Genomic DNA, 21,781 nt, shown 5'->3' with positions numbered 1-21,781 from the left:
CAGCGGCAAATGATGTTCAACAGCTTTTTGTGTGTTTACAGGCCAATTGGATTTCTTATTTGGAGAAGTTTCTATCTGAGCCTTTTGTTGATTTTTCATTTTCCTCGTTGTTACCGAGTTTTCAGAGTACTTTCTGTGTATTCTGGATAGATGTCTTAGCATCTAATGTGATCTGCAGATATTTTCTTCCAGTCTGTGGCTTGTCTTTTCTTTGTGTTCACGATGTCTTTCAAAGAGCAGGATGATTTTCTATTGTTGTTAGTGAGCCAGGCTTTTCATGTCATCTTATAAAAAGTATTTGCCTAAACCAGGATTACAGACATTTTCTCTCATGCTCTCTCTAGAATTTTTAGGTCTCTGCTCCAATTTGAGTATGTTTTTGTATACAGCACAAGGTGTATTTCAAGGTCAGTTTTTTCCATAATTATCCAAACACTAATTATTGGAAAGGTATTCAGGAACAAATAAATTGTTTATGTTCTATACCCTCATAAAGTACTTCAGGTTTCACAATATGTAGGAGTTTTTCCCAGACCAGCCAGTTCCCCGGCTGTCAAGACGCCAACTGTAGCATGTCCTGCAGTTCAGTCATGACGCGGTCTACAGTTAATGCAGACCATAGCCTCATGCTCGCTGTCAAACACCGATCGAAAGCAGTGGACCTCCAGGTTGCTCACCCTTCTGTCCTAGCCAAATCAGGCTTGAAAACTTGTGACAGCTCGTGTCACTCAAGAGAAACACATTTACCCATCTATTATAAGGAATATAAGAACACATGCAGACGAAAAGGCACACAGGAAGAGATCACTTCCATCTGACACTGCCTGCCTGGGCGTTCAGTAAGATCCCCCAGGTGGAGGGCTGAGCCCCCCGACTTTAGATACCAATCAGAGGAGTAGATCAGGGCAGATGTGTGGCACAGCTATGAATTCACTGCCTGGGGCACCCGCATCCCACATCTGAGTGCCTGGTTCAGTCCTGGCTATTCCGCTTTCAATACGGCATCCTACTGCTGTGCACCCAGCGAGGCAGCAGGTGATGGCCCAAGTGTTTGGGTTCCTGTTACCCATGTGGGATGCCCCAGTTGGGTTCCAGGCTCCTGGATTCAGCCCGGCCCATCCCTGACTGTTGCAGACATTTAGGGAGTAAACCAGCAGATGGAAGATATATATTTTCTCTATGTCTCCCTCTTTCCCTCCCTTTAAAATAAAATGCAAATAATTTTTTTTTAAAGGAGTAGGTCACCCACAACTTCTGCCTGACTTGGCTACAAATTGAAGGTCACCATGACTCCCTTCTCAAGTTCAATTAATGTGCTAGAGCAGATGACAGAACTCAGAGTAACACTTAGATTTACCACTCTGGTGTATTAATAAATAGGATAAAGGATACAGGTGAAGAGATGTGTGGGCGAACCACCCTCCTGGAGCCCCACATATTCAGCATCCAAAGCCCATCCCTGAGGGTTTTTATGGAAGCCTCCTCACTGGGACCCAAGTCTCTGCCGTTGTTTATCCACTCAACCCTCAGCCTCTTGGCCTCCCAGTAGGCAGAGTCCTGGTGGGGCCCGTGTGGTCGGTTCCCCTGTCCCTGAGCCTGAGCCCTCAGCCAGCTCATCAGCATCTGAAAAGGTGCTTACCACTTGATTTCTTCTTCCTTCCTAAAGGATGTTTTTGCTGGAAATAGAATACTGATTGGTAGCTCTTTTCTTTCAGCACTTGAGAAAATGTTGCTGATAAGCTACCCACCCTCGTCAGAGATGGTGTTTATCTCCTGGAGCGTTCAGGATTCTGTGTCCTTATTTCCCAGTTGTTAGTGTGGATTTCTTTGTGCTTCCTTCCGTTTTTAGAGTTTGTTCTGCTTCTTGAATTTGTAGATGTATGCCTTTTGCCAAATATGGGGAGTTTTCAGCCATTATTTCTTGGAATACTTTTCAGAGCTGGGGTGTTTAGACCATCTCCATCTAAGGTGGTTGTTGATACACTGGGGTATAAACCTGTCATCTGGCTGTTTGCTTCCCATTTGCCCCATCTAGCCTGTGGTCCTTTTTTCCTCTTTTTCTTTCACTCCCTTCTTTGGAATAACATGATGCCATTGTATCTCCTTTGTTGGCTTGGGAGCTAGTCATTTTTTTTTTTTAATCAGTTGTCTTAGAGTTTATGGCATGTACCTCCCACCATCACGGTCTACCTTTGAGTTATACAGTAACATCACTTCAAGATGGTGTAAGAACCTTATAACAGCATACCTTTTTTCCCCCTCTCCAAGCCTTTGTGCTGTTACATATTTCACTTCTACATTGTTGAAATTTTTGTGTCAAATGATTCTATTTTAAACATACTGTGAAGCAAGGGGGAAAGTGTTTGTGTTTGTCCTCCTGTTTGCCATTTCCAGTGTCCCCCATTCCTCTGTGCAGATCCTGTTATGATATTATTTCCCTCCTGCCTGAAGGATTTTCTTTAACGTTTCTTATATTGCACATCTCCTATAGATGATTTTTTTTTTGCTTTTGTATATCTGAAAAAGTCTTTTTGAAAGACACTTTGTGTATAGAATTATTTTTTTAAAAAAAGATTCATTTGTTTTATTTGAAAGGCAGAATTACGAAGAGAGAGGGAGAGAGAGAGAGGTCTTCCATCCACTGGTTAACTCCCCAAATGGCCACAACAGCCCCAGCTGAGCTGATCTGACGCCAGGAGCCAGGAGCTTCTTTCAGGTCTCCCACATGGGTGCAAGGGCCCAAGAACTTGGGCCATCTTCTACTGTATTCCCAGGTGCAATAGCAGGGAGCTGGATCAGAGCAGCTGGTACTCAAACCAATGCCCCTATGGGATGCTGGTGCTGCAGGCAGTGGCTTTACCCGCTATGCCACAGTGCCAGCCCCGGGTTATATAATTCTTGCAATGCTCTAAAGATATTGCTCCATTGTGGGAGTTTGGCTCAGCAGTTAAGACACTGCTTGAAACACCTACATCCCAAATCAGATTGCCTGGGTTCAAGTCCCACCTCCACTTCCAATCCAGTGTCCTGCTAATGCATACTGGCAAGCAGCAGGTGATGACTCAAGTACTTGGACCCCTGTTACCCATGTGGGAGGGCTTCTGGCTTTCAGCCTGGTCCAGCCCCAGGTTTTGCACATTTGCGGAAAGTGAAATAGTAAGTAGAAAGTCTCTCTCCCTGCCTTGCTGCCTCCTTCCCTCCTTCTCTCTCTGCCTCTGCTTTTTAAATAACATGAAGATAGATAGATAGATAGATAGATAATATTTTTTAAAAAGAAACTGTTGCAGTGTCTTCTGGCTTGCATTGTTCCTGGCAAGAAGTCTATAATCATTTTTTTTTTCTTCTCCACCTAACATGTCTTTACCTCTGGATGCTTTTATGATTTTCTGCTTCTCATTAGCAGTGAACTGTTTGATCCTGATGCACCTGGCTTTAGTAGTGTTCATCATATTTTGGTTGTTTTAGAGTTTATTAAGCTTCTCAGATCTGTGAGTTTAGTTTTCATGAAATTTGAAAAAATATATCCATTTTTAATTTTTTGTCCCTTTAGCTCACCTCTCATTCTGGGGACTCCAGTTATACATATATTAACCTGCTTGAAGTTTTCCCTGAGCTCAATGATTCTGTTCTTTGTTCTTTGTTGTTGTTGTTTTTATTTTGTGGTTTTTAATCACGTGTCTGAAGTTCATTAGTATTTTCTGCTGCTGTGTCTAATCTGATGTTAACACCATCCAGTATATATATATATCTTCTTCAATCTCTGGTTCTGCTTGGGTCCTTTTATATTTTCCTCCAGAACCTAGTACATGTGAAACATAACTATAAACCTGTGTTACATCCTTGTCTACCAAGTGTCATTTGTATCATTTCCAAGTCTGTTACTATTGGTTTGTTTTTTTTTTTTTCCTCCTCATTCCAGGTCATAGTTCCCTGTTTCTTTGTGTGTCTGGTGATTTCTTATTGGAGACCAGACATTATGACTTTTATCTCGACAGGCTCTGGCTGTCTCAGTAATCTTGAAGGATTACTTGAGAAGCAGTCTGAGCTATTTGAGATTTGCCCCTAAGGTTTGTTAGCTGGGACCAGGGGGGCCTGCTGTAGCCTGACTTTCCCCCTGCTGATACAGGATACTTTGGGTGCCACACCCAGTACCGGGTGTCCTTTGAGGTTTTACCACTCCACCCTTCCCTTGTTGTACAGCCAGCACTCAGCTGAAGGATCGGGCTCCTCTGCAGAGCGGGGAGCCCTCACTTGTTTGCTGGCTCTCTCTCCCGGCAGCCTCCTCTCAAGTGCTCTGCCCCACAGAGTCCAGCTTTGTGTGGGGACCGGAACCCACTCTAGGCAGAAAGCTGAGGCTCTATGGGGCACTCCTCGTGGCGCCTCTCTCAGGGGCCACCATCCTGCACGGCCTGGATATGGCTGAGTGACATCCGAATGATCACTGTTTGGTGCTGTGTCCACCTTTTGTGTCCACCAGTTTAAGGCAGGAAGTCTGTTCCTGTGCCTTTTTTGGCCACAAGTCCACACAGTTTTTTTTAACATCACACTAATTCTCTAATTCTGTGTGAATTCAAGACCTTTTCTCTAACTCCCCCTCACTGTGGTAAGTAATCACTGCTTGCTCCGCACTGGCTGGGGAGAGTCTTTTTGTGGCATATTTTCCCACATAACTTGCTGTGACCTACAAATTTTCTAGTTCTCCTTCTGGTACCTTCTAATGTCATACATTTTGTGTAAAAATAGTTCTGTTGCACTTGCTTCCTTTTTATTAACATGCATTTGGCAAATAGTAGTGTATCCGCTAGGTTAATGGACAGTATTACAGTACTTTTGCAGATAATACAGGCTTAATATTAGATTTAACTAAGGAAATTAGCATTGCCATAACCCAAGTTCTCAAGTTTGACTTTCTCAGTCTCCTGCTTCCACATTAGCCAAGCAAATGGATTTTAACTCCCCTTAATAGTAAAGCATCCAATTCTCTACCCAAAAGACAGCTTGCAGTGCCTTTATAATTAGTAAAATTAATTTTCAGAACCTAATCTTGGGGCAGGCATTTGGCCTGATGGTGAAGATGCTGGTTAGGACTCCAGCATCAGAGTGCCTGGATTCGTTTCCTGGCTCTGCTCTCAGTTCCAGCTTCCTGCTAATGCAGACCCTGGGAGGCAACAGTGTTGGCTCAAGTAGCTGGATCCCTGCCACTCATGTGGGAGACCTGGGTACAGTTTGCAGCTCCCGGTTTCAACTCAACCCAATCCTGCCATTGCGAGAATTTGCGGAGTAAACCAGTGGATGGGAACGTGCTCCCTCTCTCTCTCACTATCTCATTCTGTGTGTCTCTTTTTGCCTCTCAAATTAAAAAAAAAAAAAAAGAAAAAAAAAGAAAAAGATTAAGAAAGAAAAAAGAAACTTATCTTGCTTAAATTATCAGTTTCAAAAAATCTCTAGGGCTGGCATTGTGGTGCAGTGGGGGTTAAGCCACTGCCTGCGACCTCCCATATCTGAGCACTTGTTCAAGTGCCTGCTGTTCTGCTTCCAGTCCAGCTCCCTGCTGATGTGCCTGGGGAAGCAGTACGAGATGGCCCAAGTGCTCGGGCCCCTGCCATCCGTGTAAGAAACACAGGTGGTGTTCTAGGCTCCTGGCTCCTCCCGCCCTCCCCTTCTCTTCCCCAGTTCAAAAATAAATTTTAAACAATCCTCTGGTAATGGAATGCAGAATGAATTAAAAGCCATTCTTAAATGTGTAATTCTTACTTTTCAACTTCTTGGTTTCAGGTCATGGGTCTGTCTTGAACGTAAATGGTGAAGTTGAAATGGATGCTAGTATCATGGATGGAAAAGACCTGTCCACGGGAGCAGTGTCTGCAGTCCGCTGCATAGCAAATCCCGTTAAACTTGCACGGCTCGTTATGGAAAAGGTATCTGTGATGACAGCATTCTCCTCTGAGGGATGGTTACTGTCCTCCAGCCATAAAGGGGGCTGACGGGAGATCACTGCTGTCCTAAAACTGCAAACAGGAACAGAAACAGCGTTACCTGAGCTTCTCAAATCAGCCAAGGTTATGGCTGTTAACAAAGCAGCCTAACTAGGAATCGCTTGAACATGCATGTACTTTCTTTTTTATTTATTTATTTATTTGACAGGTAGAGTTACAGACGGTGAGAGAGAGAGACAAAGGTCTTCCTTCTGTTGGTTCACTCCCCAAATGGCCGCCACAGCTGGAGCTACGCTGATCTGAAGCCAGGAGCCAGGAGCTTCTTTCCTGGTCTCCCATGCGGGTGCAGGCACCCAAGCACTTGGGCCATCCTCCACTGCCTTCCCGGGCCACAGCAGGGAGCTGGACTGGAAGAGGAGCAACTGGGACTAGAACCCGGCGCCCATAGGGGATGCCAACGCCGCAGGCGGAGGATTAGCCTAGTGTGCCACCACACCGGCCCCAGAACATGCATGTACTTTCTTCAGCCCCCTTTCACGTGGCAGACCTGGATGGGGTCTTGGCCCCTAGCTTCAATCTGGCCCAGCCCCCAGTGTCTGTCTGTCCTCTCTCTGTGTCTCTCTTTAACACTACTTTTCAAATAAATACATTTTTTAAAAATAAACAAAATGATAAATGAATCAAATTTCCACATTTAAGGTTGTATGTAACTTATATCCCCAAAGTAATAAAAAAATCAGTTTGGAGGGGTTTTTCTGAAAATGCAAAAACTCAGAGAGCCAGGCTCTTTTCCGCATTCAGAAAATGAAGGGAAATTGCATCTTTGAGTCTCTGCACCCACACAGATGGAACATTGAAAAGATTCAAAATTTCTCAACACACCATAAACACTTGTCCTCTTCTCTCTGCTCAGACACCGCATTGCTTTCTGACTGACCAAGGTGCAGCCCAGTTTGCAGCAGAGATGGGGATTCCAGAGATTCCTGGAGAAAAGCTGGTCACAGAGAGGAACAAGAAACGCCTGGAAAAGGAGAAGCATGAGAAAGCTGCCCAGAAACCAGACTGTCAGAAGTAAGTCTCGCGTGTGCTCACGTTGCCAGGCCTGTGCAAGGGTGTGAGTCGGGCAGACACCTGGTTTTGCACATTCCTTAAATGATGGATGAAGATGAACGGCTCTTTTGATTGTTAAATTTAATCTCACTTCTTATTGCTGCGAGTAGTAGCTTAAACTAGGTTCCAGTTCCTTCTCTGACATGAAGAGTGATTAGCATCAGTGCATCAATGTTAGGGACGCTTCTGAAATTGACTGAACAGGTCCTGTGCGGTCAGGGGTACGTAATGAACCTGCCGAAGCACTCTTCCACGGTGCAGAGAAGTCAGCACAACTCTGAAGAAGTCAGGTTATGTGTTCTAAATGACGGCTTTCTGTGTTACAGATTTCAGAATCCCCGCTAAGAGCCTCTTGATCTAAGGGAAATTTTGAAAATAAAATTTGAATATGGTCTAAGGATATGTAGTGGAATTCAACTTCACATACTTCTTAGTGAGGTAATATTTAACCAGACAGCCACCTAGGGAGCTTTCTCAGGATATGCATGTCTGGGCCTCTCTCACAGAGACTCAAATTGACCAGATCTGAGGAGGGAAATCCAGGCAGCTGTGATGTGAAAAAGTTTCCCAGGTGCACCTGCTGCGTCCCCCAGGTCAAGGGCTGTTTCACAAGGTTGGCTGCGTGGTGGTCGTGGGTGATAGCTATTGGTCTGTTGCCTAGAGTCACGGGGAGGGGGCTGCTTTATCTGTGGTCCAGGTTCATTTTAAATGATATCATCCTGGTGCTCTCCAAAAACTGTTCCCACACAACCCCACCAGGCAATGCTGCTTTTGGATGTAAGCCAGGGGGCGCCTGCCCTGGGCCCTCATATGACAAATACACAAAATAGTTAATTTACTACAGAACACATGGGGTGTATGTGCAAGAATAGGATAGCACTGCTGAACAGAAGTATAACAAGAGCCCGTATCTAACTTAAACGTTTCTAGTAGCTGTATAAAAAAAAAAAACTAAAAAGAAGTAAGTGAAATTGGCCGGCGCCGCGGCTCACTAGGCTAATCCTCCGCCTTGCGGCACCGGCACACCGGGTTCTAGTCCCGGTTGGGGCACCGGATTCTGTCCCAGTTGCCCCTCTTCCAGGCCAGCTCTCTGCTGTGGCCCGGGAGTGCAGTGGAGGATGGCCCAGGTGCTTGGGCCCTGCACCCCATGGGAGACCAGGAGAAGCACCTGGCTCCTGCCATCGGATCAGCACAGTGCGCAGGCCGCAGCGCACCAGCCGCGGCAGCGATTGGAGGGTGAACCAACGGCAAAGGAGGACCTTTCTCTCTGTCTCTCTCTCTCTCACTGTCCACTCTGCCTGTCCAAAAAAAAAAAAAAAAAAAGAAGTAAAATTAATAATATATTTTGTTTAAACCCATATATCCGCAATATTAACATTTCAACATGCAATCAATATAATAAATTATTAATCAGATATCTTGGACCCTTGTTTCATACTAAATCTCTAAAATATGACGTGTGTTTTCCGCTTCTGGTACATCACAGTATGGACTAGGCACACACAGCTCCTGGCTACTCAGAGACCACCTATAGCTGGCAGCTGCTGGAGTGACCACCCAGGTCCAGACAGCCCTGCATGAAGGACCAGCTATTTATGTGGACAAGCAATATCAGAATTGTGAATAGTTTGTTTTGTTAAAAAAATTTAAATATTTAGCTGATTTCAAAAATATAAGATTTTTCAACTTTAATTTTTCTTAAAATATTCATTATAATTCATATCTTGTCTTTCATAGAAAATCCTGTATATTTTACAAAAAACTAACTTCAAAAATTATATTTGCAAATTGCTTTTTCCAGTTTATTAGATTTGTTTTTTGTGAAAATATATTTTGATTTTGTATACTTAGGATATAATTGTTTTATTTTTTAATTACTAGATTTTTGAAAATGAATGTAGATCAAGATTTTGATAGACAAAAAGGTACCAAAGTAGAGCTCACCAAAAAAAAAAAAAAAAACCTGAAAGAAAAAAAAATCTTTAAAGAAGCAGTCTTTGAAAACAGTAAAAATAAGCAGTATTCTTCCAAGATGGCCAACATCAAATGCAGACAGGACATTACAAATTCTTTGTTATGTGAAGATATAATTACTGGTCAAAATAATGAAAATTAGTAAGAAAGTTATTATTCTCACCAAATCCACAACCTGAACTGCTCAGTTGAAATCCCTGGGACTTCATGACTTTTACTAAAGGAAGACTGAACTGCTGACCACAAAGAGTCACACACAGAAGAGCTCACAACCTCAGATAACTGACAGCCAGCGTCAGAAAGAGACAACAGAAAACCTGCACATCCTGTTCTTGAAAGAATACTATGAGGTGTCCAATATTTAGCCATGCCTAATGATTTTTTATGACACCATCAATATAGTGTTTACAAAAAACAATGGAAATTTTCTAGGTTTATAATGATTCAGAATTTTGTAAAATGCCAGGCAGATGATTTAGGATTTAAAAAAAAAATGCAGTGAATCACTACCTAGGATGGAGAATTAAAGTAGGTGATTAATTTAATGGATAGTAAAATGAGAAGTTAAATCATGTAAAATGTCTTAAATAAAGTAATGGGATATGCCTTTTGACGCAGCAATTAAGTCACCCACTTCCCATATTGGAGTGCCTGGGTTCAAATCCTGCCACCACTTCTGATACAGCTTGATCCTAATGCATACCCCGGGAGGCAGCAGGTGATTGGCTGCAATGGCCGGAACTAGGCCAGTCTGATGCCAGGAACCAGGAGCTTCTTCCACGTCTCCCACATGGGTGCAGGGGCCCAAGGACTTGGGCCATCTTCTTCTGCTTTCCCAGGCCACAGCAGAGAGCTGGATCGGAAGTGGAGCAGCAGGGATTCAAACTGGCGCCCATTTGGGATGCCAGCGCTTCAGTCCATGGCATTAACCTGCTGTGCCACAGCACCGACCCCAATAAATAAATCTTTTTTAAAAATCTAAATTGAGGGTCCAGCACTGTGGCATGGCTGGTGAAGCCGCTGCCTGCAGTGCTGGCATCCCATCTGGACACGAGTTCGAGTCCCAGCTGTTCCACTTCCAATCCAGCTCTCTGCCGTGCCTGGGAGAGCAGTGGGAGATGGCCCAAGTCCTTGGGCCCCTGCACCTATGTGGGAGACCCCAAGGAAGCTCCTGGCTTTGAATTGGCACAGCTCCAGCCGTTGTGACCACTTGAGGAGTGAACTAGCAGGTGGAGGACCTCTCTCTCTCCCTCTCCTCCTCTCTGTGTAACCCTGACCTTCAAATAAATGAATAAATCTATTTAAAAAATCTAAATCAAGCTATTTCATCTTTAAAAAGATTTTTCATCTTTAAGAAGTATTTAAAGTGGGGGCCAGCATTGTGACATAACTGGTTAAACTTCCACCTGCGATGCCAGTATCTCATGGGGGAAATGGTTCAAGTCCTGGCTGCTCCATTTCCAATCCAGCTTCCTGCTAATGTGCCTGAAAAAGCAGCAGAGGATGGCCCAAGTCCTTGGGCTCCTGCACCCACATGGGAGACCCAAAGCAAACTCCTGGTTCCTGGCTTTGCCCGGGCTCAGCCCCAGCCGTTGTGGCCATTTGGGGAGTGAACCAGCAGATGGATGAGCTCTCTGTATCTCCATTTCTCTGCAATTCTGATTTTGAAATAAATCTTTTTTTAAAAAAAGTTTTTAGGGCTGGCGCCGTGGCTCAATAGGCTAATCCTCCACCTGCAGCGCCAGCACCCCGGGTTCTAGTCCCGGTCAGGGCGCCGGATTCTGTCCCGGTTGCCCCTCTTCCAGGCCAGCTCTCTGCTGTGGCCCGGGAGTGGAGTGGAGGATGGCCCAAGTCCTTGGGCCCTGCACCCCATGGGAGACCAGGAGGAAGCACCTGGCTCCTGGCTTCGGATTAGCATGGTGCGCCGGCCACAGCGGCCATTGGGGGGTGAACCAACGGAAAAGGAAGACCTTTCTCTCTGTCTCTCTCACTATCCACTCTGCCTGTCAAAGAAAAGAAAAAGTTTTTAGAGAGACAAAACCAAACTGCATGAGAAATATACTATGAAACATGGAAAAAAAATATTTGCCAGACTTGAAGAAGAGTCATATACAAACCAAATTCTGTAGATAGTATCATTTGAAGAGAAATTTGAATAAAATGCAGCTATTTTATTTTCTTTATAATGTATCAACATTAGAATTTAAATGAAGAACTTTTTTGTATGGATCTAGATACTACTTAAAAGTGATGAAAATCGGGGCCAACGTTGTAGCACAGCCGTTAAGCCACCACTTGGAACGCCAGCATCCCACAGTCAAGCAACAGCTGGAGTCCAGGTTGTTCTGCTTCCCCCTGCTTGGGAGAGCAGTGGGAAACGGCCCGAGTACCTGGGCCCCTGCACCCAGAATCTGGTCTGGCTTCAGCCTAGCCCAGACTTGTCTGTTACTGCCATTTAGGGAGAGAAGCAGCAGGTGGAAGTTCTCTTATCTCTCTTTCCTTCTCTCTTTATGCCTGTCAAATAAATATTTTTTAAAAGAAGACAATGACTATAATAACCAATTGTGATTATACGCTAAGCTATATTGTTTGATAATGTATCATATATAAATCCATATAGTATTTGAGTGTGATAATACAAAAATCAGGATTCAGTTCCAAATCAGAATATTACTTGAGGCCGGCGCCGCGGCTCACTAGGCTAATCCTCCGCCTAGCAGCGCCGGCACACCGGGTTCTAGTCCCGGTTGGGGCGCCGGATTCTGTCCCGGTTGCCCCTCTTCCAGGCCAGCTCTCTGCTGTTGCCAGGGAGTGCAGTGGAGGATGGCCCAGGTGCTTGGGCCCTGCACCCCATGGGAAACCAGGAAAAGCACCTGGCTCCTGGCTCCTGCCATCGGATCAGCGCGGTGCGCCGGCAGCAGCGGGCCGGCCGCAGTGGCCATTGGAGGGTGAACCAACGGCAAAGGAAGACCTTTCTCTCTGTCTCTCTCTCTCTCACTGTCCACTCTGCCTGTCAAAAAAAAAAAAAAAAAAAAAAAAAAGAATATTACTTGAAGAGCTTTACTGATAATTACAGTTGCTGCTGGCACAGGCAGAGTGAGACTTTTCCAAATTAAATCAGTTTAACACTTGCTGAGACCTACTTGGACTCTAGACAAGGTGTCTTGGCATTTTATCAATAAAATTTATATTGTGTTGGGAATGTTGACTATAAAAACATGGTCACTGCCCCTGAAATGAAGACAAGCAACGTTGACTTCATAGGATGCATGAAACTGTGGGGCCGGCGCTGTGGCTCATTAGGTTAATCCTCCACCTGCGCCGCCAGCATCCCATATGGGCACTGGTTCTAGTCCCGGTGCTCCTCTTCTAGTCCAGCTCTCTGCTGTGGCCCGGGAAGGCATTGGAGGATGGCTCAAGTGCTTGGGCGCCTGCTCCTGCATGAGAGACCAGGAAGAAGCACCCGGCTCCTGGCTTCGGATCGGCGTAGCTCTGGCCGTAGTGACCATTTGAGGGGTGAACTGATGGAAGGAAGACCTTTCTCTCTCTCTCTCTCACTCACTGCCTAACTCTATCTGTTTAAAAAAAAAAAAAAAACTATGAAAGATTTATGTTATTCTGGTTAATTGTAATAATCACTTTACTGTGTGTGTGTGTATCAAAAAGTGTTGTATACCTTGAATATAGCCAAAAAAAAATAGATACATACAGATGATCCCCAACTTACGATGGTTCAACTTAGGGTTTCTTTACAATGGCACCAAAGCAACAGGCATTCAGTCAGAATAGTAATTCAGACTTTGAATTTTGATCTTTTCCCAGGCTGGCAATGTGGGGTCTCATACTGTCCTCGCACTGGGCAGTGGCAGCGAGCTGCAGCTGTCAGTCAGCCACACAGTCATGAGAGCGACAGTGGACACTTCACAGTGTTGCCAAACTGTGATGGCCTGTAGCTGAGATGGAGGCCTGGAATCTCGACTTACAGTTTCATTTTTTTTTTTTTTATTTGACAGATAGAGTTAGACAGTGAGAGAGAGAAACAAAGAGAAAGGTCTTCCTTTCATTGGTTCACCCCTCAAATGGCCGCTGCGGTCCGAGCTACGCCGATCCGAAGCCAGGAGCCGGGTGCCTCTTCCTGGTCTCTCATGCGGGAGCAGGCGCCCAAGCACTTGGGCCATCCTCCAATGCCTTCCCGGGCCACAGCAGAGAGCTGGACTGGAAGAGGAGCAACCGGGACTAGAACCAGTGCCCATATGGGATGCTGGCGGCGCAGGTGGAGGATTAACCTAATGAGCCACAGCGCCGGCCCCACAGTTTCATATTTTCAACAATGGGTTTGTTGGAACATAATCCCATTTCTTTGTAAGTCTAGCATCTATGTGCTGCAAAGATTTTCAAGATAAATTTGCCACGGTAAAAAGGTAGATTTTTATATCCTAAATATGGGCCCCCTGTTGTGTTTATATTCTTGCCCTGGCCCTTGGCAGATGCTGGGGTGGGCAGATACTTCCTTCCTGTGAAGTGCACATTGTCTGTGGTTAGCTGTTCCCTGGCTATTAATGAGCATTTTACATTTGTTCTGTGTTGTTAAAAAAAAAAAAAAAAAAAAAAAAAAAAAACACCTCCCAAATCTGTCTTCTTTTGCTTTTATTTTCTTTATGGTATTTTTGCCTTAGAAAATATTATATATATATGTATAGATAGATATAGATATAGATATAGATATAGATATAGATAGATATAGATACAGATAGAGATATCTTCTCTCACAGCCTGTGAGACTGGAACCTCAGAAAGTATCCTCCCTGCAGTCGGCTAGGTTTTCTGGAAGGATTTGTTTGGTGTTTAGTGTTTAGGTCTAAGCCATCTGGAATTCGTTTTTGTGATGTAGACGATAGGAGTCCCATCTTCTTGCCTTCCAGGGGCTTTCTTCCAAGCTCTATGAATGCCAGACCCTTCTGTCTCTCCATGTGATTGCCTGACCCCAAGCTCGTGTCCAAAATGGAATTATTTTGTTTTGCTACTCCACCACGCACACACGCACACACCAGCAAGGAAACCAAGTCCCTCTTCTAATAACCATCCACCTTTCAGTCGTTGGTTCTCACGTCCCTCAGCTGCTGAGAGCTTTTCATGATTCTCTCCCTCTCAGCCCACCTACAAATTCTGTCAGCTCCACCTTCAAACTGTGCCAGCTCCAGCCCACTTCTCACCCTCCCACGGCCAACACTTCCTCAGCCTCCTTTGCTGTTTCTCCTCTTGTCTCCCTGTTAACCCCACCCCACAGCCAGAGGAATTCTTTGGAGATGAACTCTGTAGGAGTATAGCGTCCATACGGAAGCACACAAATCATATGCACTTCTGGGTGACTTTTTATGGAATAAACGCAGCCATGTAATCAGCGCCCGGATTTACAAAAGAAGACGACGCTGCGGTCAGAAGCTTCCTCCATCCCTCCTTGCCTTTGCTTGCCTGGCTGCTTCTTTTTTTTTTTTTTTAAGATTTATTTATTTTACTTGATAGTCACAGTTACTCAGAGAGAGAGGTCTTACATCCGCTGGTTCACTCCCCAGATTGCTACAACACCCAGAGCTGCACCTATCCGAAGCCAGGAGCCAGGAGCTTCTTCCATGTCTCCCACACGGGTGCAGGGTTCCAAGGACTTGGGCCATCTTCTGCTGTTTTCCCAGGCCATAGCAGAGACCTGGATCGGAAGAGGAGCAGCCCGGACTTGAACTGGCGCCCATATGGGATGCCGGCACTGCAGGCAGCGGCCCCACCCGCTACACCACAGCGCTGGCCCCAATTGCCTGACATCTACTCCATGGAAGATGTTTCTTACCTTTATTTAAATGGGATCACAGAGTGCCCTCCTTCGGCCCGCCCTCCCCCGGCGCTCTGAGACTTGTGTGTCTGTTGCGGTGGTTGGTTCCTGTCACAGCAGCGTGCTCCACTTCATGAAGGTACCACAGTTTAAATACTCTGCCTTTGGCGGACACGTATGTGTTCAGCCTGAGTGGTGACAGCCAGTGCTGCTGTGAATGTTTCTGTCCACTTTTGGTGAACACGATCACATTTGTGATCACATTTGTGATGGACAGGCACACAGGGAGCTGTGGAGTGTACATTCCTTCAGTGTCCGTAGGTAGTGCCAAATGGTTTTCCAAGGAAACCATAGCAACATCGGCTCTGAGCAGGCCTGCATGGAATCCCTGCACGCCCTTGCCAACCCTTGACATTATGTCTTTTTTTTTGGTGTAGGCATTGTCACAGGTGGGTTTAGTGGTAAGAATGTTTTCTTTTTAAAACTTAAGACTGTGGGGCAGGCGCTGTGGTATAGTAGGCTAAGCCTCTGCCTGCAGTACTGGCATCCCATATGGGCTCCAGTTTGTCAGTTCGTGTCCCAGCTGCTCCTCTTCTGCTATGACCTGGGAAAGCAATGGAAGATGACCCAAGCACTTGGGCCCCTGCACCCATGTGGGAGATGTGGAAGAAGCTCCTGGCTCCTGGCATTAGAATGGCCCAGCTCTGGCCATTGCAACCAATTGGGGAGTGAACCAGCAGATGGAAGACTTTTCACTCTGTCTCTTCCCTATATCTGTAACTCTACTTCTCAAATAAATATATAAAATATTTATTAAAAAAAAAAAAAGCTTATAGACTGTGAAACCTTTTGGCTCAAAATCCCCAGTGACCTCCCATCTCAATCAGAATTAAAGCCTTAACAAAAAAAAAAAAAATAAGTAAAGCCTTTACACTGGCCTAAGAGTAGGGTGACCAGATGATTTAGTGTTCAAACTGGAGCTTGCCTGGGAGTGAAAGGGACGCTGTTAATAACTGCCCTGGGATGACAGGCACAGATATGGGCAGTCCTGTGTAACCGCTCACCACAGCCTTCCTCATCCGGTCCCGGGCTGCTTCTCTAATCTTGCCCCTACCACTCTCTTCATTTTATTCTCTCCAACCACCATGGCCCCCTTGAAATCCCATGAATGTGGAAAGCATGTTTCTGTGTCTGGAACGCTTTTCCCCGGCGGTCAGCATGGCCTGCCCCTCACTTCCTTCAGGGGAGCCCTGTGTGAAGACAGCATCTCCCTGTCCCTGCCCCACCCGCCCTCAACCCCGTGCCCCTGGGTCCCTGGGTTCTTCCCCCGCGTTTCCATCACCACCTGAGTTCTTTCTGCTCTGGTACTCCCGCCCTCTGCCCCAAAGGCAAGCTGCACGGGAGGAGGGACTCTCTGCCTTTGGTTTACTGCTGGGTCCCAGCACACAAATACAGTGTACTCAGTAGAATCTCCATGGCGGGTGTATGGTGCGGGTGTACGATTTCTTCAACTTTTTAATATATGAGAATTTTTAATGAAATATGGGGGGAACATTAACTTACGTGATGTTCGTGTGAAATAGGTACTCAAGGTGGGCTACCTGCAAGGCAGCATCGGGGACACCCGGAAGGGACAGGCACTCGGCCCATCTCCCCCACCCCTGCCCCCCGTCTACCAACTCAGGTCTCCCTTTTTCTTGGTGGCAACTTCAGAATCTCTGGGGAACCCAGAGGTCCAAGGGATTCTTATGCACATCAAAGTTTGAGATACCCTCTATTTTGTCCCCACTTTCTAAGTGAGGACAGTGAGACATAGAGACTAAAACTTGACTGAGGTCACACAGCCAGAAAAGGGTGCTGAACTCATACATCTGGCTGGAATGGCGGGACCGAAGAGCATCCCACTGGCCTTCACGTGTAACGGGAAAATTTCAGTGGCCTTAGGTCTCATTGCAAGCTGTGGGAGTGTTTCTCATCATCAAGCTGTTGCTTATTTCTGTTTATTTTTGGCAGAAACTTGGGAACCGTGGGTGCTGTTGCCTTGGACTGCAAAGGAAACGTAGCCTATGCCACCTCCACAGGAGGCACCATCAATAAGCTGGTCGGCCGGGTCGGGGACTCGCCGTGCGTAGGTAGGACCGTGGGCGGCTTCCGCCTTGCTCTCTCCTTCCTTCTCAGAGGTTTCTGCTCGTTGTCCGCTCTCTGCCCCTCTCGCCCCCTCTCTTTCTTCACCTCCCTTCTCTGATGCGGCCACTTCTGTTGGGGTTGGGAGGGAGTTGTACAGGGAACTGTCATGAGGGCATCTGCGTCAGGTGCCCACACCACCTGTCCTAGCTGGCATGCCTTTTGGAGCACTGCTTCGGGAGGGAAATGGAGATGGGGAATGCTAAAGCAGCCCCCAAATCACCCAGCGGTGCCTCTGTCTCCTGTGTGGCCCCAGGCACTGCAGCTGCAGGCTGAGTTGTACATGAAACCCTAGCTCAGGTACAGGCCCAAAGCAGCAGTCTTAGAAGGCCGAGAATTAAAGTGTGCAGCAAGTGACACGCGTCCACAGCAGTACTGGAGAGGAGCACAGAAGCATGGTCTCTCCCCAGACAGCTGCCTGGCAGAGAGAGGTGGCTGTGCAGACCTCCAGGCTCTTAGGGGAATTCTCACGAGCACATGCAGACACCTGGAGCTTTAAGAAACAGTTGAAATGTGCCATCTGCCCAAAAGAGCAGCTTCTACGTTTGGTGGGGAACCAGCCCTCCCCTCCCTCTCCAGGGTATTGCTGTCGTCTTTAGGGACAATCTGCACCCCTGATGATTCTCCACTGTGTCACGAACTCAGAGGAGACACTTGAAGCGGCTTTGAAGAGAAGCCTGCCTGATAGCTTTGTTGCCTCCAGAGATATGCAATAGTCTTTGTGTTTTCCCTTAATGAAATTTCCAGCCAAATAGGCCTGATCAGTAGTACAGCTTCCATCCATCTGGGTTCAGACAAGGACTCAGCCCCAGCCCAGGGTCCAATCCTAGAAACTAATTTTGGACCTGTTGAGTTTCCGTGGCAAAGTCTTGAAAGAGGAAAAAGCATGACCTGAATTCTCAGACGTCCTCGTCTTGGGCTCTGTCTGGCCTTTCTGGTGAACCCTCCTCCCCAGGGCGTGCTCCAGCTGGCATGGGGGACCCTGCATGGACATTCAGGAGGGATGATACCAGGCACACAGCACCTTCCCTCTGGCAGGGCAGCTGTCACCCTGAGAACGGATACCGGGATCCTGCTCCCCGTGCCAGGACCTCTCAGAGTCACCCTGGCCTTTCGTGGCCCTAGACCAACTGAAAACAGACTTGGGCCAGATATCAGGGCCTCTTGTCCCACCGGCCAGTTTGTCCCACAGCGAAGTTTGTAAGAAAAAGGAAAAACTTTCTCCCATACCGTAGTTCACCTTCCTACCCATTTTCAGATCTGTACAGAACCAGTAAGGGGTTTGAGAGCCCTGGGGACCTTTGACATTCAACATAACAACTCCACTCCTGATCCATCCCCATGTCCAATATCAATACATAAGGCAAATGTCAGTCATGGGGAGGGTCAGATGGACACTCCCAAGGCTGCAGGTGTGTGTGAACAGGGGCAGGAATGCCAGAGAGAAGGCTGTCAGGTTGCCTAATCCCAGACCAGAATAAGACAGACACCAAAATAGTATGAACTCCAGCCCCTGTTTCATGGATAGCCCTGAACAGTTCCCTCGGTCCAGCTAAGTTCCCTCTAAATCACTGGGCAGTATGCGTAGGTTTGGGGGTACCAGTTATGCCAGAAGTATTTGAGTGCAGTGGTCTTCTTGGGGATCTGTCCAGGCCATCATGGTCTTCTCCCTTCGTGGGGGGTGGGAGGTCTTGCTCCACTGAGAGAGGGGGGAAGGCTGGGCCGTGGGGCAGAGGAGGAACCATCCTGGGATGACTGTTCTGTGAAGGGTCAAGCCTGCCTTGCCCGAGGCTCCACGGCCTGGACTCTGGGGTATTCACAAGCACCAGTGGGTTGCAGCTGCTCCTCTGTACTTGACCTTAGCACTCGGGGATTTAATGTGCGTGTAGCACGAGACTGGTAACGCTGCTGCTACTACTCAGAACCAGTCACTTTTTTTGAGCAGGATCTGGAGGTTACGCTGACAACAGCATCGGAGCCGTCTCAACCACAGGGCACGGGGAAAGCATCCTGAAGGTGAACCTGGCCAGACTCACCCTCTTCCACGTAGAACAAGGTGCGTGGAGCAGAAGCGCTGTGCCATAGCAGTTGCGGTGCCGGCATCCCATATGGGCGCCAGTTTGAGTCTGGCTCTCCATCTCCAGTCCAGCACCCTGCTAATGCACCTGGGAAAGCAGCAGAGGATGGCCCAAGTGCTTGGGCCCCTGCCCCACATGGGAGACTCAGAAGAAGCTCCTGGCTTGTCTCATGGCTGCAGATCAGCCCAGCTCCAGCCATTGAGGCCATTTAGGGAATGAACCAGCAGATAGCTTATTTTTTTTTTTTTTATTTGACAAGTAGAGTTATAGGCAGTGAGAGAGAGACAGAGAGAAAGGTCTTCCTTCCATTGGTTCACTCCCCAGATGGCCACTACGGCCGGCACTGTGCCGATCCGAATCCAGGAGCCGGGTGCTTCTTCCTGGTCTCCCATGTGGGTGCAGGGGCCCAAGCACTTGGGCCATCTTCCACCGCCCTCCCTGGCCACAGCAGAGAGCTGGACTGGAAGTGGAGCAACTGGGACTAGAACCGGCACCCATATGGGATGCCAGTGCCACAGGCAGAGGATTAACCAAGTGAGCCATGGCGCCGACCCCCAGCAGATGGTTTATAATAAATGCACTAATTTATTTGAAAAGCAGGATTATGAGGTAGGGGGTGGGGGAGAGAGACAGATTTTCCACCTGCTAGTTCATTTCCCAGTTGGCTGTGATGGCCTGGGCTGGGCCAGGCCAAAGCCAGGAGCCTAGAACACCATCTGGGACCCCCTCTTGGGTGGTTCCGCTGCTTTCCCAGGCGCCTTAGCCAGGAGCTGGATCGGATGCAGAGGCTTAACTCAGCCCCCACTCCTGCTTGTTTGCTGCTGGTGTTTCTTCCAAGATGCTGGCACTTTATTTTGACTCTGCTTCCCGTGTGTCAGGATCTAGAACAGGAAAGCAGTTAGAATACTGTCAGGGTCCACCTCCCAGGAGGAGGGGCACTGAGCCTGGGCTGGGAGGGAAGGCGCTGTGCTTAGGCTGCCCAGCACGGTCTGGGTGGGGAGGTGGGCATCCTCCTGAGCACCCAAGTAGAAATCTGCACCAAAACTCTCTGACCCTAACCCTAACCCTAACCCTAACCCTAACCCATTCACTTGGGTTTTGCATACTGCAAATGATTTTCCCACGAGATCCCTTTGAGTAACATGCGTGATTTTTTTGAACCTTTCCTTGGTTTCAGGAAAGACATTAGAAGAAGCCGCTGACCTGTCGCTGGGTTATATGAAGTCAAGGCTCAAAGGTTTGGGTGGCCTCATTGTGGTCAGCAAAACGGGAGACTGGGTAGCCAAGTGGACATCTGCCTCCATGCCCTGGGCAGCCGCCAAGGATGGCCAGCTGCACTTTGGAATCGATCTTGACGACACCAAGGTCACAGAGCTGCCCTAAGTCTCCGGAAAGTGGAAAATCGTCTTGCTTTGCGTGCTGGCTTGGACGGATATCCTGGTGTGAAGGCTTAGCTTAACCAATTAGATCTAGAAATGGAAAAATGATGCCGTCTGTCGATGGTTTTGTTGTGTTGATCAGCAAGTATCTGATTGTCTGGTTGAGGGGAGGGTTCCAAAGTGATGAGAGAAATGCCCACGTTGAGAGCAGAGTGAGCCCCGGGAAGGCGACAAACTCTCGGGCGCCCTCCTCCGGCCAGTCCCCGTTGTGTCAGGTGAGGAAGGGCCGCCTCAGGGGAATCGGGAGCCCCACAGCCTGCAGAAGCCTTGGGCTGCACCTGCAGGGAGGGAGTTGTGGGAAGGCTGTTGGAGCGAGAGGCAGGAGCAGCAGCAGAAGAGATCGCAAGGGACATCCAGGAGAACTCAGAGTGTTGCCGACTTCCTTTTAGTCGCAGGAACCTCCAGGGAAAGAAGGAGAGTCCTTTAAGCAGGGTGTCACTCATCTCTGAGGGAGAAAATGAATTTCCTGGGGGAGTTCAGCTCTCTCTGACTCGATGTGTAGACATGTGACCAGATGTGTCAGAGGCCCCTCTGGTAATCCGCGGCTCCCTCACCTGGAGATGAAGGGTCATGGTAGAGACCGTGCAGTCCCTTGCGGTCCGAGGGCTTCTTGGGTTCCCAGGTGAGCCCCTCCCCTCCACCTGCCAGTCCTCTGGGCCTCACCTAGTGAACAGCAGGGCTCACGGCCCCTCCAGCAGCAAGGAGCAGGCTCTGATATAGAGATGAGCCGCGACCTAGCAAGCATCTGTCCTGTCCCGGCCATCGGAACACCCCCTCCGGGCCTGGGTGCTTGCCGCACCCCGAAATGTCCTTGGTGGACTGGAGAGCCCTCCAGTAACCTCTCATTTCACTGGGAATGGTGTTTCTGCTGTGACATGTCTACCTTCTCTCTGGAAAGAAACCGCTTACCGTTAAATTCCATGTGCCACTAATAAAATGTATTTTGAAAGAATAACAGTGTGGACAGGAGTACTATTGACAAAGACCCAAATATAGACAGGCCTTCCTTGGTCTTGGTTCAGACAAGGGGACCAGATAAAGAGTGCTCTTGAGATAAGGGTGAGAGGCCAGCATATGGCGCAGTGGGTTAAGCCAGTGGCATCCTGTATCAGAGCGCAGGTTTGCGGTCTGGCTGCACCACTTCCAATTCAGCTCCCTACTAATGCACCTGGGAAAGAAGCAGAGGATGGCCCAAGCGCTTGGGCCCCTGCCACCCATGTAGAAGACCTAGAGGAA

The 21,781-nt window shown here is 47.6% G+C and overlaps 1 protein-coding gene across 2 annotated transcripts in view; it reads left to right on the top strand.

The window, feature by feature from the left end:
- The window catches only part of ASRGL1 (asparaginase and isoaspartyl peptidase 1), a 28,150-nt gene extending 6,650 nt beyond the window's left edge, over nt 1-21,500 (top strand). For both annotated transcript variants that reach the window (XM_008274392.4, XM_002721046.5), the window contains exons 3-7: nt 5,776-5,918; nt 6,850-7,007; nt 16,858-16,976; nt 18,974-19,084; nt 20,284-21,500. In XM_008274392.4, coding sequence (XP_008272614.1) covers nt 5,776-5,918; nt 6,850-7,007; nt 16,858-16,976; nt 18,974-19,084; nt 20,284-20,489 — 737 coding nt within the window. In that variant the 3' untranslated portion in view covers nt 20,490-21,500. The remainder of the gene's footprint in view (nt 1-5,775; nt 5,919-6,849; nt 7,008-16,857; nt 16,977-18,973; nt 19,085-20,283) is intronic.
- Nucleotides 21,501-21,781: the final 281 nt, after the last annotated feature.

The sequence above is a fragment of the Oryctolagus cuniculus genome, chromosome 1, assembly GCF_964237555.1.
Source record: "Oryctolagus cuniculus chromosome 1, mOryCun1.1, whole genome shotgun sequence".
NCBI lineage: Eukaryota > Metazoa > Chordata > Mammalia > Lagomorpha > Leporidae > Oryctolagus > Oryctolagus cuniculus.
This window is presented reverse-complemented; position numbering and strand designations above follow the sequence as displayed.